This window comes from Camellia sinensis, chromosome 9 (genome assembly GCF_055761805.1).
Source record: "Camellia sinensis isolate YWXY chromosome 9, ASM5576180v1, whole genome shotgun sequence".
In the NCBI taxonomy this organism is placed as follows: domain Eukaryota; kingdom Viridiplantae; phylum Streptophyta; class Magnoliopsida; order Ericales; family Theaceae; genus Camellia; species Camellia sinensis.
In genome coordinates, this window is record NC_138969.1 from 1,254,712 (window position 1) to 1,270,874 (window position 16,163).

The following is a 16,163-nucleotide window of genomic DNA, read 5'->3' on the forward strand; positions in this document are numbered from 1 at the left end:
TAGCATTGGCTTGGCACCGTATGAAGCATTGTATGGAAGAAAGTGCAGGTCGCCGATATGTTGGACCGAGATAGGGAACAAAGCTCTGCTTGGTCCCGAGTTAATTCAAGTGACAACCGAGAAGATTAAGCTCGTTCAGCAAAGAATCAAAACCGCTCAGAGTCGACAGAAGAGTTATGCCGATCAAAGGAGAAGAGAGTTAGAATTTGAAGTCGGGGATCACGTATTCCTAAAGATTTCGCCGATGAAATGAGTTACAAGATTTGGGAAGAAGGGTAAGTTAGCACCCCATTACATCGGGCCTTTTGAAGTTCTTGAGAAGGTTAACCTCGCTGCTCACAGACTTGCTTTGCCGCTAGAATTGAGCCAAGTCCATAATGTGTTTCATATTTCGATGTTGAGGAAGTATATTCGAGATCCACTGCATGTGATCGACTATTTCGGGATTGTAGTTAATGAGGATTTAGGCTACGAGGAGAAGCCGATACGGATTATTGATAGGCAGGTGAAACAGTTGAGAAGTAAGTCGATACCAATGGTGAAAGTTGACTGGAAGGAGCATTACGGTGAGGATGCTACATGGGAAATGGAAGAGGAAATGAAAGTCCGACATCCAGATTTGTTTTTGGAACAAGGTAACTCAAGTTTGGGGACCAAACTTCTTTAAGGGGGATAGGATGTAACAACCCTCACTTCAACTTAGTCATACTTGCATATATTTATGTATGATCTTGTTTTCTTATGTTGCATTTGCAAATCCTGTCTTGTTGTGCTTGAGTGTTGCTTGCATGCTTTGTTCTTGCCTGGTGTGTTGCTGGGGTCACCTTAAGCCTAGTCACCTTTGAACCTTTTTACACTTAGAACTATCTTGGAACCACTTTGGTTGACCTCCACCATCACCTAGGCATATTGGCCGAGATGTCATCATCTAGGCTGAGATGTGCATCATCTAGGCCGAGATGTTATCATCTAGGCGTTCTAGATCCTTGATCCTTGCCCTTAGTGATTTTGTTCCTGGAATGGTATAACCTAGACCGAGGTGTGGCACATCTAGGCCAAGGTGTGGCACAGCTTAGTCAAGTGTTGTCTTTCCAAGCCGATGTCGTTGTCACCCTACTTGCCGAAGCTTTGCCCTTAGCCGAGATCATCACTCGCCGGAGTGCTCTTGCCGTCTAGCTTGTTGAGCACACTTTGTCATAGTCTTGTCTTGTCAGTCAGTCACTTTTTGAAAAGAACCAATCAGCCGATACCACGTGTCCCAGCAGAGGGTTAAGTCAGTGAGCTGTTGTGAAACATATCATTTTGTATCAAATCTTGTCCTTTAGAGAGAGAGACTCTAGGAAGAAGAAGGAGAAGCTTTTGAGTGAGAGAGTGGACCTCCAAGCTTGACCGTGGGAGTTTGAACCGTTAGATTCAAGTTTTGATGTTAGAATCTTAATCTACTCTTGTTGTTCTTATTGATCGTCCAGCTGCATTGCATGATCGAACTTGTTCTGCATGCCCTGCATTGATTTAAAGTTGGTTTTAGTAAGAGAAGATAGTGTTCATGTGTTCTTGAAGAAAAGTCTTGTTTTGATCCGAAAGTTTGCATCAAGAACCATGTTTTTGTGTTTGTTTTCACAAGATCTTCAAGTATGGGTACCCAGGTCCATGTTTTCAAACTCATAGCACGAAATCTTAGACTTTGTAATAACAAGTTATGATTTAAGCATGCATGTTCTTCATCTTCTCCATCTTCATTTCTTCATATTCTTCATGTTCCTCAAAGGGAAACCCAGATTTTCCCGACTTCACTTTTGAATGTAGCCGTCGGGACCACACCTCGGCAAGAAGGTGTGGTACCTCGGCCAAGACCTGGTTGGTGCCCAGCATGTTTTCCCAAGATGAGAAACAGTGTTTTGTTTTGATTTGACTTAGTTTTTGAAGAATGTCGAATCATCCGTTTGCATGTGAAGCTTGTTTGAACGTGCGTTCAATAGACTTTGCCATGTGTTTGTAGGACTTGGACTTTTGCCTTGACCCCGACGTTTGAAGAACTATGTGAGTGGTATTTTTAATAAAGCTATGTTATAAAGTTTTGATAAAGCTTTGCTTTGCCTTGTTTGATAAAAGTATTTGTTCAAGCATGAATGAATATCCCTATTTTTGTGTATCAAGTAAATACGTTTGTTTTGATGACATTCTTGGAAAAGTCCTTAGTGCCAGGGGACTATAATGGAACTGCACCCTTGTTTTGAAAGTCCTTAGTACCAGGGGACTATAATGCAACTGCACCCTTGTTTTGGAAGTCCTTAGTGCCAGGGGACTATAATGCAACTGCACCATCATTTGAGATATCTCCCTTGCTTTGTCTTGTTTTGCCACTGACGGTTTACCGCGTGGGTTTGTTTGTCCGGAATGTCATCATTTGTAATATGTTGATGCTAGTAAGCATCCCTAGAAGCTTGAAGATTTGTTAGATGAACGTGGTTCATCCCTTGTTATGTAAAGTTTAATATGTATCGTTTTGAAAAGACTTCAGCTATTATTCATGCAAACCCTTGTTTATTTATACCATTCACTGAGTACCCAAGCTCACCCTCTCTCTATATATATATATATATAGGTGATGAGCAAGAAGGCGGTGACGCCTAAATGTGTTTCACAAGCTTGTTTTGGATTCTTGTTATGTCGGCTTGACTTGTATTCATATCGGCAATCTTGAAGATTATGCTTCTCAACCTGTGATACTTGTATTTTGCATACGTCGGCTTGAGAAGCCTTTTGATCAAGATGTAACTTGTACTTTACTTTATTTGTAACCAAGTTGTAACGCATGTTAAGATGTATGCCATTTCATTTGATCTATGCACGGCTCTTATGGACTACTTGTATTTTAATTTATTGCTTCCGCATTTGTAAGCCCCCTATGTATACTCTGTTGTGTGTGAATCTTTGTAAGAGGCCTTTGGTAATCTCGGATTACTGGTCATCACGGCACCATCCTACTAGGGGTGGTTTGGGGTCGTGACAATGCAGGAGGCATGTCGGAAAGATGTCGAAAGGGCATTTGGAGTGCTCCAAGCATGATTTAATATTGTCAGAGTTCCTGCTAGAGGTTGGAGTGATGAGGATCTATACTACATCATGAAGACGTGCATTATTTTGCACAATATGATCATTGAAGACGAGCGTGATATTCCAGAAAATGAACGCAGTGCAGCACAACTTCAGACTAATACCAGTAATACCCGTTGTCAAGTGTCACGCGATCCGAATGAGGAGTATGCTCAATTTATGTTAAATAGGCAGAGGATTAGATCTATTGAAGGCCATAATGTAATTCGTAATGATCTAATTGAACACTTGTGGTCCCGAGCTGGAGAGTAGGATTAAGTTTGTATTCTATCTTTTTAATGACAGTTAATGTCATTTAATATCATTTAATGTCTTTTTATTATAATAAAATCATCTTCATTTAATGTTAGCTAATGTATTTTATTTTTTTATTGCCTTCATTTGAAAAAATATATTTATTTTTATGCATTATACTTTATTGAAAATATTAAATTATAACACAAATTAGTGAACATTATACATTGAAAAAATAATATTACATTGTTTTGTAGAAAATACTAAAAAATAAAAAATAAAAACATGAAATTTCATTACAAATTAAAAATTACATTGCAAATAAAGACTAACAATTACATCAAAAATTAAATAACATTGCTAAATTTAAAAATACATTATCCCATAATTATTCATCAGGAGGCATGAGGAAATAGTAATTTGGGCTGCTAACATTTAAGGACCACTTGGCGAAAATCTCATTTTTTCGCATTGTGTAATACGCTTTCATCTGAGGGTCCAAATGAGAAATCTCCGTAGTCATTATTTGGTGTTCTTCTTTTCTTATCTCAAATTCATGTTTTTTCATCTCAAGTTCTTTCATCTCCTGTAGTGCTTGAATCCTTTTTTCTTCTCTTTCCTCTTTTTTCTTTTCTTTCTCAGCAAGGTGTTGGTTAAATGTGTCTATTTGTTTACTCATTTTTTGGACTTCAGTTTTAATGACTTGATTTCTCCGAAATAATTCTTTTACAGATTTCCTATCCATCGGCCTTTTACCCCTTGCAGAGACACTGCCCTCACCAACAGTTGGATTGTTACCAACACTTGAACTGGTGTCATCTTCAAGAGAAATGCAGTTATCCATAGGGGAATCGAGGGCTGAATCAGGAGAAAATAGTGTATGTATCATTGACTTCACCGTATTCGTAGGAGTTACATCTTGCCACCTAATATTGTTTTGCAAAATTGGCCAGCAATGTTCAAAAATAAAATGTTTGTTTTCATCTTGATGGTATAACAATTTTGCTTGAAGCATCTATATCAAAAAAATATTAAATTAATTAATTAGTTAATTTTTATGTAAGACAAAATAAAAAAACTAACATAATAAATAAAAATGAAATCTTACTATATCAACTTGTGACACCCCACTTGGATGTAGATTTTCGACTTGTGCTAGACACCCACGAAATTTGTTGCAACATTTCATTATTACACCCCATCGAGATGAGATAGACACTTGTGTTCTTGAGTGATCATTCTGCAGCGAACAATAATTTTCAAAAATTCTTCCCCAAAAATGAGTATGCGATTGCGAATTTCCAACAATTGGGTCTTCAGTAATGTGACACCAAGCTCTACAAATTGCCACATCTTCTTCAGTAGTAAATGATTTTCCTCTCTTTGTTTTTGATGAATCTTCCATAGTGATTGTGTGAAAAAACTAAAAATAATATAAGTTCGGAAATTTAATATGAAATCAAATTGAGATGAAGAGAGAAGAAAAGAAAAATGAAATGTGCAATGGTTGCTGTGAAAAAAAATTCAAATAAAGAGTTTCTATTTATAAAAATTCAAACAGATCCAACGGCTCTATCAAATGCCCAAACAGAGCCCAACGGCTTTATTTATAAAAAATTAAGTTCATTTTTTTAAGCCACCCACCCACCCAGCAAATTGAGTTAATTTTTTTTTTTTTAAGCCAAATAGAGCCCAACGGCTCTATCAAATGCCATCCCCATCATCCATGTGTTGATCTTGAATGGTTGAGATGATTTGTGTAGAATCATCAACATTTTCTTCCTCTCCCTCTCACTGTCTCTCTCATTCCTCCTCCATGTCCCTCTCACTCTCAAATTCGTCTCTCACCCTCACTCTCTTCGATCAGTGATGAAGAACATTGAATTTTCTCACTCTCTTCTCCCACTCTATCTCTCACTCTCAGATTCGTCTCTCACTCTCACTCTCAGTCTCTTCTCTCTCACTTTGTCTCCCTCTCCCTCCCATTCTCACTATCTCCATATGTCTTCTCTCTCTTCGATCGGCTATCCAGATCTACCTCTCTCTCACTGTCTCACTCTATCTCTCATCTTTTTGTCTTCGATCGGCGACTGTATATGCTCAAAAAGACGATCGGCCACCGATGACGGTATATGCTCAAAAAGATGCTAAAAAACCAGGTATTTCTCATTTTCAGTGAATCTGTTTAAATTTTTTCTGTGAATCTGTTCTGTGAATCTGAATGTGCTGATTTCGGGTAAAATGGTGAATTCCGAATCTGTTTGAATTTTTTTTCCCTATGAATCTGAATTCTGAATCTGTTTTTTTTTTCTGTGAATCTGTTTGAATTTGATGAATCATTTGATGAATTTGATGAATCTGTAATTTTTGAATCTATAATTTTTTCTGTGAATCTGTTTTTTTACTATTTGATTTTGGGTAAAACGGTAAAATGTTGCATTATTCATGAAAATTTTTGGTGAATTCTGAAACATAAAAATGGTGAAACAGTTGTTTGGGAAGGGAGGGAGGGAAGGAAAGAGGGAGGGAAACAGTTGGTTTTGACTGAGTTGGCATAAATGGCAGCTGCCAAAGCTTGTGTCAAATTTGACACAAGCTTTGGCATTTCTCAAAATTGGCAGCTACTATGTTTTGCCATCGGAGCATCAAAATTCAACACAGCTGCTATATTATAGCAATAGCAGTTCCAATGGCAAACCATTGGAGATGCTCTTAAAAACGGGCTCTTGAACCCCCCCGAGCCATTAATGAAATCAACTCTTTGCTTTTGCTATTTTTCAACCATGGAAAAATTCTAAAAAAAAATCACCAATTTCGGCCATTAAAGCCTCAGTTAAAGACTTGGTAGTGAGAGTTGACAACTCATCATTTCATTGGCGAATTTCCATATCAAGTTGATGAATTTCTCCAATTCAATGGTGTCTTTTTTCTTCCACCAAATAATATTGTAAGGGATGAAAGTTTATTTCATCAAGAAAATGGATCTCTTCTTGAAGATCCAAAATTTTTTGTTTACTCCAAAAGATTTCATCTAGGCTATTTGGAATAGACGAATCCAATTCATTTTTTATTTTTTACACTTGACGTCCCACTAGGCATGCCAAAAATTGTTGGCTTATTTTTCCTACGAAGGAAAATATCATAAATACGAGCATGCTAGTAAGGATTGAAAAATCCTTACAGATTAAATTCAAGTCAATTATCAAGCGATTGTGTTGACGGTTCTTTTGTCTCAACGAAGAGGACTTCAAAATTGCCAAGTGTAGAGAAAATAAAAATTAAAAGAAGAAAAAGGGAAATGGAGAAAGATGATTGAATAAACAATCAAACTAATCATTAATTTATCTCTACTCCTATGTTTTGAAAAAGAAGTGTACAAAATAAAGTGCAAAGAACTTACCTCTACTCCTATACTTCAAAAATGAAGTGCATAAAATAAAGTGCAGGAAATATAAATGACAAGAAAAGTATAAATCAATTGTCTTTTATTTGAGTTCTGGCCCTTTACAATGTAGCCATGAATAGCTATTTATAGACAAATATTTATAGGTAAAACCTACCTAATAACTATCCTATTCTTCCATCTCCTCAACTTCATACTCCATCATCTTTCATAACTTCCTTCAACCTCCATTGCATACTCTATGTTCTCCACTTTGTTTTCTATCATTTTTCCACATTTCATAACTTTTCATAATCTCCAAATGAGTAGGAGTCACATGTCCTATAATTATATAAATAATACATAATAATAAAATTGCAGATTTATGATGCCAACATGATCAAAATATATTTATATATATTGATTGTTTGTAAAATAACTAATTATACTTGTGTTTGAAAAAAGATGAGATTGAATGTAATAAATACTTTTTGTTGATGTACCCAAAAAAAATGTAATAAATAGTATCTATTTATTAGTTGAAAATAAAAATATTGAAATCCACAGCAAGGTATTTATTAATTTTTAATTTATCACAAATTTAACCATATAAAAATTAACTCTTTACAACAAATATTTTTCTCAATTCTAATCAAATATCTCAAAACAAATGTTAGAAATAGAAAATAAATAAATAATTCAAATAGAGCATTAAGGATTGGTTTGGCATAAACTAAATAATACAAAAAGTCAAAAAGTCACTATCCTATTTAAGGCCAAGTTTGGGAAGATCCAAAAAAGCTAAAAAGTTACTCAAAAAGCTAAAAAGTTAACACTATTCACCAAAAGTCAACAATTACGGCTGCACAACTCCCAATTCAAATTTTTCCCTACAAATCAATTTTTACAATTTTTTTTTACACATTTTTCAATAAAAAGTCAAAAAGTTAACCCAAACATCCATATTTTCAACCTCAATTTTTTAGTCCAAAAAGACAAAAAGTACACTTTTTTAGTCTTCCCAAACTTGGCCTAAGTCACATTATCTTATTTAAATCACATCACCTCTCTAATATGTCACATCAAACCCAACTCAAACCCAACACATATAAGCTAATAAGTTAAAAAGTACACTTTTTTAGAACATTCGAAAGCAACCTAAAGCTAAATGTGAAATGATCGCGAACAGAATTCATAATCAATATGCCTTCACCTTTTTTTTTAACGGCGCTGCTTGAGGGCCCGAATTTCGGGGCTCGAATGCCCCGAAATTTCCACTTTAGGTAAAAAAAAAAAAAGGAAAAAAGAAAGAAAAAAAGAAAACAGTTTCTAAAAATGGAAATTAGGGGCATTAGGGGTAAATTTTTTAGGGCCACCAATCATTTTCCTTTTTTTTATTGACTTGGGTGACTGTAATAGGTACACTTTGATGGAGGGTCGAACCCTGCCACACTTGGGTCAAAAAATTCATGGAGTAAAAGTAAAAAAATAGGATATTTACACATAAATTTTAATTTATGAATTTATATTTCTTGAAATCTTAACTAAGATTTTTTAAATTTTCAAATCCCATTTAATTTTTAATAATCAAAATTATCTTTCAAATAATAATTTTTCATCATTTATGATTATCTATAAACAAACATGATAATTTGACATTTATTTTAATTTTTAAAATTTTAAAATATCAATTTTCAAATTGAAAAAACAAAAAAAAAAGAAAAGAAAATTGAGAGCAAAAAAAAGAAAAACTGTTTTTTTAAAAAAAAAAATTGAAAAACCTAGATTAAATTTTGTGTCTATAAAGGAGTATGATGATGAAACATTGATGTGCAAAATTTAAAAAAAAAAAAAAAACTTTAAAAATGAAAAAATTAATAATGTTCACGGTTTTAAAACTGAAAAAAACTAATAATGTTATCGATTTTATTATATAATTGAATTAAACTAATAAGTAAAAGAACAAAAATGTTTAATCTCATACTCTGGTTAGTGAAACAATTATTTAGTACATTACTATGTGAAATTGATAATGTTTTTAATTTTAAAAATTGAAAAAAAATAATAATATTCTCAATTTTACCAAATATGACTTATTGACTCCAAAAATCTTAAATAAGACTTAAGCTACCATAACATTTGTAAATAGTACTTTTAAGTAATTAATTCAAAAAATTATTTGTTTTGATGAAGAGTTAAACCGTACTATATTTGTTTACGCTATTGTTAGTTGGAGAATTTGAGAAGTAATTTGAAAACAAAAAGAAAAAAAATAAATGAAATGAGAATAAAATATATTTATATTTTATTTAATTTCACACACTTTCTTACTTTTTATTTTCAAATCCCCCCTCAAATTTCTCAAGTAAACATAGCATTAGAATGGAAGTAAAAGGGTATTTGTACTCCCACAACGAGACAATACATACCTGAAAGCACTTTATTAGACCCTCACAATTTGACAAACTATATAATTCTCAAACTCAGTTTCTAGCTTCTACCATAAAAAAATAAAAATAAACATATCCAAACAAGTCCTAAAGGATTAGTAAATATTAAAACAATGTTTTTCACTGTAAACAATGGGCCCTACCTAAGGCTAAAGTGTACATATCTTAAATCCCACCGGACTAGTTGTTTAGTTTGCAAGAAGCATGATCCTTCATACACCTTCCATCACCAAAACAAACCGAATTAAGCCTTCTGTCCCATTCAAGTGAGGTTGATTAGATAATTTTTTTTCATCATTCTGCTCCGTCAAGGACAAATATGCTCAGTAGCCCAATATTTGATCAGACATTGGCGGAAGATACTGCTTCCATAGATTCCTAACATCGGGTCTTATGGCACCACCACAAGATTCAGAATAGATGTTTCTTCCCCCATCATACCTATGAATCCATCTTTTATAATTGATGTCTGGTTTGAGATGTCTGTTGTAAAGTGCAAGTGCAACTGCTGGATTTGGACTGTCCCTGCATATGAACCAACTCAAGTTAGAATCACAATTTGCATAACTTCCAACTTTCAGAATCACAAGAATCCATGACATATTACTTCAATTTTTCTTTTGCTAACCCCCCCCCCCCCCCCCCCAAAAAAAAAAAAAAAGAGTAAAGAAAAGAAAGAAAGATAATTAACTATTGCTATACTTATCAAGAAAGCATCATTCTACAAATTACAAATACAGAATCAGTAATGTTTCCTAAAAGGGGATAGACACATGGTCCAATGGCAAGATAAATAATACCTGTTTTCTCTTTCTTTTGATTAGTAGCTCATAATATTATTTTGTTTTTAGACTTTATTTTTTCGTTTGGTCACCAATCCCCTCAATTCCTAGCAAGAAAATGCAAGAATGAGATGAAAATGAAATAAATCCATCTTGATTCATGCCTAGACCCCAAGAAAACTAACACCATCAATTCATTGTAAAATAAAACTCTTTTTTATTTTTTATTTTTTATTTTTTATAAGTAATTGTAAAATTCAACTATCACACTTAATAGAAGTGAAATTCAATTTTCAGAAAGCAAAACATAAAGCCCACTCTCCAAAATTTTGTGCTTAGTTCTTTACCATGGTGTTTCTCAACATTTAACAAAGGTTTAATTGTTTTCCTTTTCACTTGTTAAAAACATGAGAAACAATGCTATCGTAGTGAGCTAAATTGTCTATACACTATTAAAGAGCTCCACCTTGAACACATTTTCTCCCTTACCTTAGGCTAATCAGCTCTCTTCCTCATACACTAATGCTTGCTATGACCCCTAGATATTGCAATTAAAATCAAATATTTCAAGTGAATGCCGTCATATTCCTCTCAATTCAACTAGAATCAACACTTGAGCAAGGAAAGCCTACTTTTCAATTGGGCTGATCTACTACCTTGCGTAACACATCTAGGACAAATCTTATCAAAACCAAAACTTGCTTCGCAGCCAAATATCAACATTTTAGGTGAAGCACAGAAGGCCTATGAAGAAAAAAGGAAAAGCACTTTAAACAATAAGAAAGGAAAAGTAAAATGTGGAACCTTTCACTCTTATTCAGAACTTTACTCCACCACAGGATGGCTTCCAAGAGATTCTTTTCCAGCCTACTCCCATCAATGAAAACCAGACTTAAGTCTGGCATACAAGCCTCTTCTGAATAAGGAGTCCCAGAGACCCAAGGATTTGAAGCTGATCTCTGAATAGCATCTAAGACATCAAAGTTAACATATGCAGATAGTCGTTTAGAGCAGTCTTCAGCAACTGCGATGGCAAATTTCTTTAAGTCAACTCCAAGCAGTTCCTCAACTCCTCCCTGACATAGAACAAGCTAGATCATTTATTGCTGTTGGTGATTTTTCTTTTCTTTTGACAAAATAATACAGGATTCTCTGAGATCCTAATTTAACTAGAAATGTAATCTACCAAAGAGTCCTTGCCCATAACCTCATAAACTACACCAATATAGATTGCATAAGCATGTGATATTTAATTTGATCATGAATGTGCTACCAACTAATCTAGTCAACAAATTCATCTGTAGAGTAGGATAGGGAGATTGTAACTTGGAGGTGGATTATGCCTCTTGTGAAGGGGTGGTGGGTTTTAATTTGATCATCAATGTGTTACCAACTAATCTAGTCAACAAATTCATCTGTTAGCAGGAAAGGGAGATTGTAACTTGGAGGTGGATTATGCCTCTTGTGAAGGGGTGGTGGATTTCTGAGTGGTTTTATGGTGGGTTGGGTAAGGAATGTGCAAGATGAAAGGTCCCAAAGACCCAAGAAAGCTAAGGGAAATAAAAATAACAAAATTTGAGTATTTACATGGAGAAACCTACCTTGAAGATTACATTTGTTGAGACATATATGAACTTGCTTAAGGTAGGGTGGACAGTTGGTATAACAAAAGGAGCCATCTCATGAAATGAGGGCCTAGGATATTCTCCCGCAGAATAAGCTGCCATGATTTGTCCTTTAACTTTCTCCTGCCTACATTTTTGCATGAATACAATCAAATCCATAAATGGAACCCTGACAGGCTATGGCTTAGCCATCAACAAATTCATATATAAAGCCAACAAATAAGGCCATTGAAAGGCAATAGCTTACCAAATAATTTCGAGGTTTGAATGTGGAAATAGCACTTTAAGTTTATAATAGGAAACTTTGTCATCATGCCCTTCAGGGACAAAGAAATGAAAAGAAAATAGTTCTGGATATCTACAATCCACATCAAAGAGATTAGTAGACAAAAGAACAAAGATTTGTGCAGTAGAATCAGTACACCCCCTAATAATCTGTTACTTGCATTACATTTTGTTGAACACAAAAAAAAATTCTACCTAGTATGAATGTCCAAAATGAATTTATCTTTTTAACATCGAGAACCATTGCTGCATGAAAAAGTAAAGTGTGACAATCTCCAGAAGACAACCATTAAACCTTCAGCTAAAACCACCAGAGTACTTCTGGCTGATGCAGAAATTTGTGGTAAAGGTGTTTCTGAATTTTCAGCCAAATTGAAATAGCTATTTTGTTTTTTTTTTTTTGTTTTTTTTTTTCCTTATAACTTTTGGCTAAATTTGTGAAGTGGATAACATGGCATGGGATTATAATAAACCAGCAGTCTTTTTTTTAATTTTAATTTTAATTTTAATTCCAATTCCAAGTACTCCACCATCTAGCTGAATATTCAGACTTTAGAGCATCTGTTCCAATTTATGATTTTAGGCCAATCTTGATCCAAATATCACTCAATTTACACAAAGATTTCATGAATTTAGAGCCATGAGCATTGATGTCTCTGGCCTTAATGAAACAATGATGTTCATGAAATTGTGATACATTCTCGTTGCCTTATCGTTTTAAAAGGAAATTATTATTGATCATTAAATGTTGTCAAAATTATGAAAAACGTTTCTTTTCACTCAAAGTTCTGCTCCTTTAAAATCTATATCTATCTAGGGAATCCAAAATATGTGAAACTTTGAAAAGAATAACATAGAGTATTTGAGAATGCTACTTGTAGACTAGAGTTAAGTAATAAAAATGGAAAATGCAAATAAGGTAACCTGAAATCCCTCACTCTGTGCCTACTGTTGAGGTTCTTCCAACCATTTTTTAAGGCAAGTGAAGTTCCATGTATTAACCCTTTTCTTCACGTCATAACATGGAATTGCCATTCATATTTCAATGTGTCTAGATCAAGGAAAGGATCATCACTAGACCATCCAAACAATTCTATTCAATAGATCAATCCATGAAACACTAGCCTCCTAAAACTTATTTCGGTCTTTTGTATTTTATTGAATCTTTTGAATACCGTCAGCCTTATGATGAACTTTTATTGATGAAGCATCTATATTAGTCGCTAAATCTCGTCTAGCAGAACTGACACTCAATCAGATTGATCTACACATGATCATTTTTTCAAAGTTTAAACTATCATTGTAATGCTAAACTTAGCTACATAGTAGCTAAAATTCACATGCAATAACATAAGAAAAAAATTACAAAATTTCAGAGAGGATGGGCAATTGCACCCTCTGGACTCCCCCTCTTCCACCAACATGAGTGGGAAGTGGGCACATGAAGAACAACAGTACCAATACCCTCAGGTCCATGCCTACATAAGAAATGGTTCAACCCTCAATGGGGTACAAATCAAAGAAACTCAAGGAACAATTAAGCATGATTTAGGGAAAAAAGAAGCAAAAAACATAATGATTGTGATACTAGTATGATCGAACAACTTCTTAATGATTAAATTTTAATTTTTAAAGGAAAGAAAGAGAGAGACGTAGAAGAAAAAGAAAAGCTTTGAAATTTTTTATTTATTTCAAAATCATTTGCATTATTCACACACAAAAAACATGGTCATGGAGGTAAATGTCTAGCAAAAAATGTCAGTTGACATCTCTTTTTTGGCTTCCTTGCATTTTTTGCATCACCTTAATGCTTTTTTAAAAAAGTCTTCTTATTCATCAAAAAAAAATAAAAAATAAAAAATGTTAGTTGACATTCTACGACTTCATGTTGTATTTAGTTCATGGATTTGGATAGAGCTTTGGAAAGGGTAAGGGAAATAGATCACATTTGCCTTACATTTTCCCTTTCCAAATCCCTACACAAATCTATGATCCAAACACAGCTTAAAAGATTCATCACAACAGTTAGTGGCACCAAACTAGGAGTAACACCCGTTGCATTAAAAAATAACCCTTTTTCAATTAATCTGAATGGACTTAATGGACAAATAACGATCTTCTGAAAATGTACATATTGAAGTTTTCACCCATCAATTTCTCAATTATTTATCCACCAAAAGAGAGGGTATTCATGCTACTTTCAAAAATATTCATTCTAGAATAATTCATAAATCAGTATTGCCTAGGGAAATGCAAATGAATGGGGGGGAAAAAAACTTGTAACTCCAAGATACACATGGTTATTTGTGTTAAACATATTGAACAGACCTTGAACTGGATAAAGTAGAGTTAATAAGAACCGCAAGAACTTGAAGGTCCAGACAGTCCATCCATGATACGATGTGCACCATTCCATCTTCTCCACCATGCGCTCTAACGTAACCAGAATTTTCATCACTTGAAGCCTTAGAATTGGTAGACTGAAAATAGTATAAGACTTGGCTAATTAAACAATACAATCACTCTTGGAGATCAATGCATCAATATCAATCAAAAGACATAGTAAAAATAATAAATTTCAATAAGCTTTTATGTAAGATAGAACTAAACGTAACAGAAAGTCAACAACATGGTTGATAGGTTGTAGCGATATTATCATCATTTTCACATTTCAGAGAGGAGAGAAATCTGTCATATGCTAATACATTTTAATAAAGATTAATGGTTAGATGAACTCTCGACATCTCTTTCACAATAGGGTTCTACTATATTCTGCATTCTTTGTTGTTTGTTTATCACTAATTGTTTATTTATTTTTTATTTTTTACTACCATTTTGTTCTTATTGATTCAATTTGTAGTAGCTCCTTATGCTGATAGTCAATTATTGCCTTGTCCAATGTTTATGGAAAAATAAAAGGAAAGAAAATCCCTTGTCTCGTGGTTATACCAAAGGGCAAGGTTGATTCTATGGCTCATGCCACTACGAAATTGTTTGGCTCTATTGAACTCTTTCTGATTTAGGTGTTCTTTTTCATCTCCTACTCATCTCGATTTCAGAGGTTTTTTTTTTTTTTTTTTTTTTTTATACTTGTGAACTTGAGCTTCAAGGTTATTCTGATTCTGATTAGGCTGGCAAAAATCGCCGCTTTACCCCAAACGTTTGCATTTTTCTAGAAGACTTCATGAGATCAGGAAAACTGATTAGGCTGGCGAAAATTGCCGCTTTACCCCAAACGTTTGCATTTTACAGACGCACTTGCTACTACTACATTTGAAATTATATGGATTTGTTGGTTGCTGCGTGACATGGGTATCATAATATCACATGCTATGCCACCCCTCTTTTTGTGATATAGTAAAAGTGCTATGCATATTGTTCACAATAATATATTTCAGAGGGAACAAAAGACATTGAAATAGACTGTCATCTTGTGATAGTAAAATATGTATCTTTGTCAATATCTATTAAGAATTTAGAAACCAGAAAAGGATTATCAGGGGTTGTGTTATTATTATACATCTGAGTTGAATAGAGTGAGGTGCACAACTAATTATTACTTGAGCTCTTATAATTACATAAATTTAATGAAAATTTGGAAAAATTATTGACCCTTGTGTTTGGTTACCAAGAAATAAAACATAGACAAGTGTATGGAAAATTTGAAGAGAGAAAAGCAATAATTAAGAGAGAGAGAGAGAGAGTAACTTACAGATGAGGAGGAGGGGGAAAGATTGGAAGGAAAAGGGAGCCATTCTCTGAGGGGGTCAGAGGGGTGTCGGAAATGGGTAGCAGGCAGCAGGAACTGGAGGAAACAGAGAAAGATGATGAACCCAAAACCCACCCACTGAAATATGGGCCGTGGATTCGGAGCCGGATCTACCGCCGGCCTGAGGAGGTCTCCGGAAGATGGTGTTGTAGTGGTAGTAGTAGAGTCGTTTCTTCTACGAGCTGCAGGCCTTGACAACGGGAACGATGATGTGGAAGACGACATTTTGACTTTTCCCTCTCTCCCTCTCTCTTAAATCAAGGAAGGAGACGCGTGGACAAGTTATTGGGAATTTCTATTTGAATAATGCTATATGCCTCTATAATTAGTACATTAATTGATAATAATTTAAGAGATTTTTAATATTGATATTGTTATATATATTAATTAGTGTAATAATTAATGTATTAATACTAGTTATGATATTATTATTAATTTTACTTATTAATCACATTATAAATATCAAAAACTTTTTAAATTATACCGCATCATCAACTGGTACACTAGTCGGTACACTAA

The 16,163-nt window shown here is 34.1% G+C and overlaps 1 protein-coding gene across 1 annotated transcript; it reads right to left on the bottom strand.

Moving 5' to 3' along the window:
* Nucleotides 1–9,159: 9,159 nt before the first annotated feature.
* On the bottom strand, nt 9,160–15,952 carry LOC114292095 (uncharacterized). Its single transcript, XM_028236006.2, has 6 exons — nt 15,588–15,952; nt 14,204–14,355; nt 11,838–11,948; nt 11,567–11,717; nt 10,770–11,041; nt 9,160–9,708 (listed from the first exon to the last, which is right to left on the bottom strand). Exons 1-6 carry the CDS (start codon nt 15,867–15,869, stop codon nt 9,507–9,509), a joined length of 1,170 nt encoding a protein of 389 aa, XP_028091807.1. The 5' UTR covers nt 15,870–15,952; the 3' UTR covers nt 9,160–9,506.
* Between the last annotated feature and the right edge of the window lie 211 nt (nt 15,953–16,163).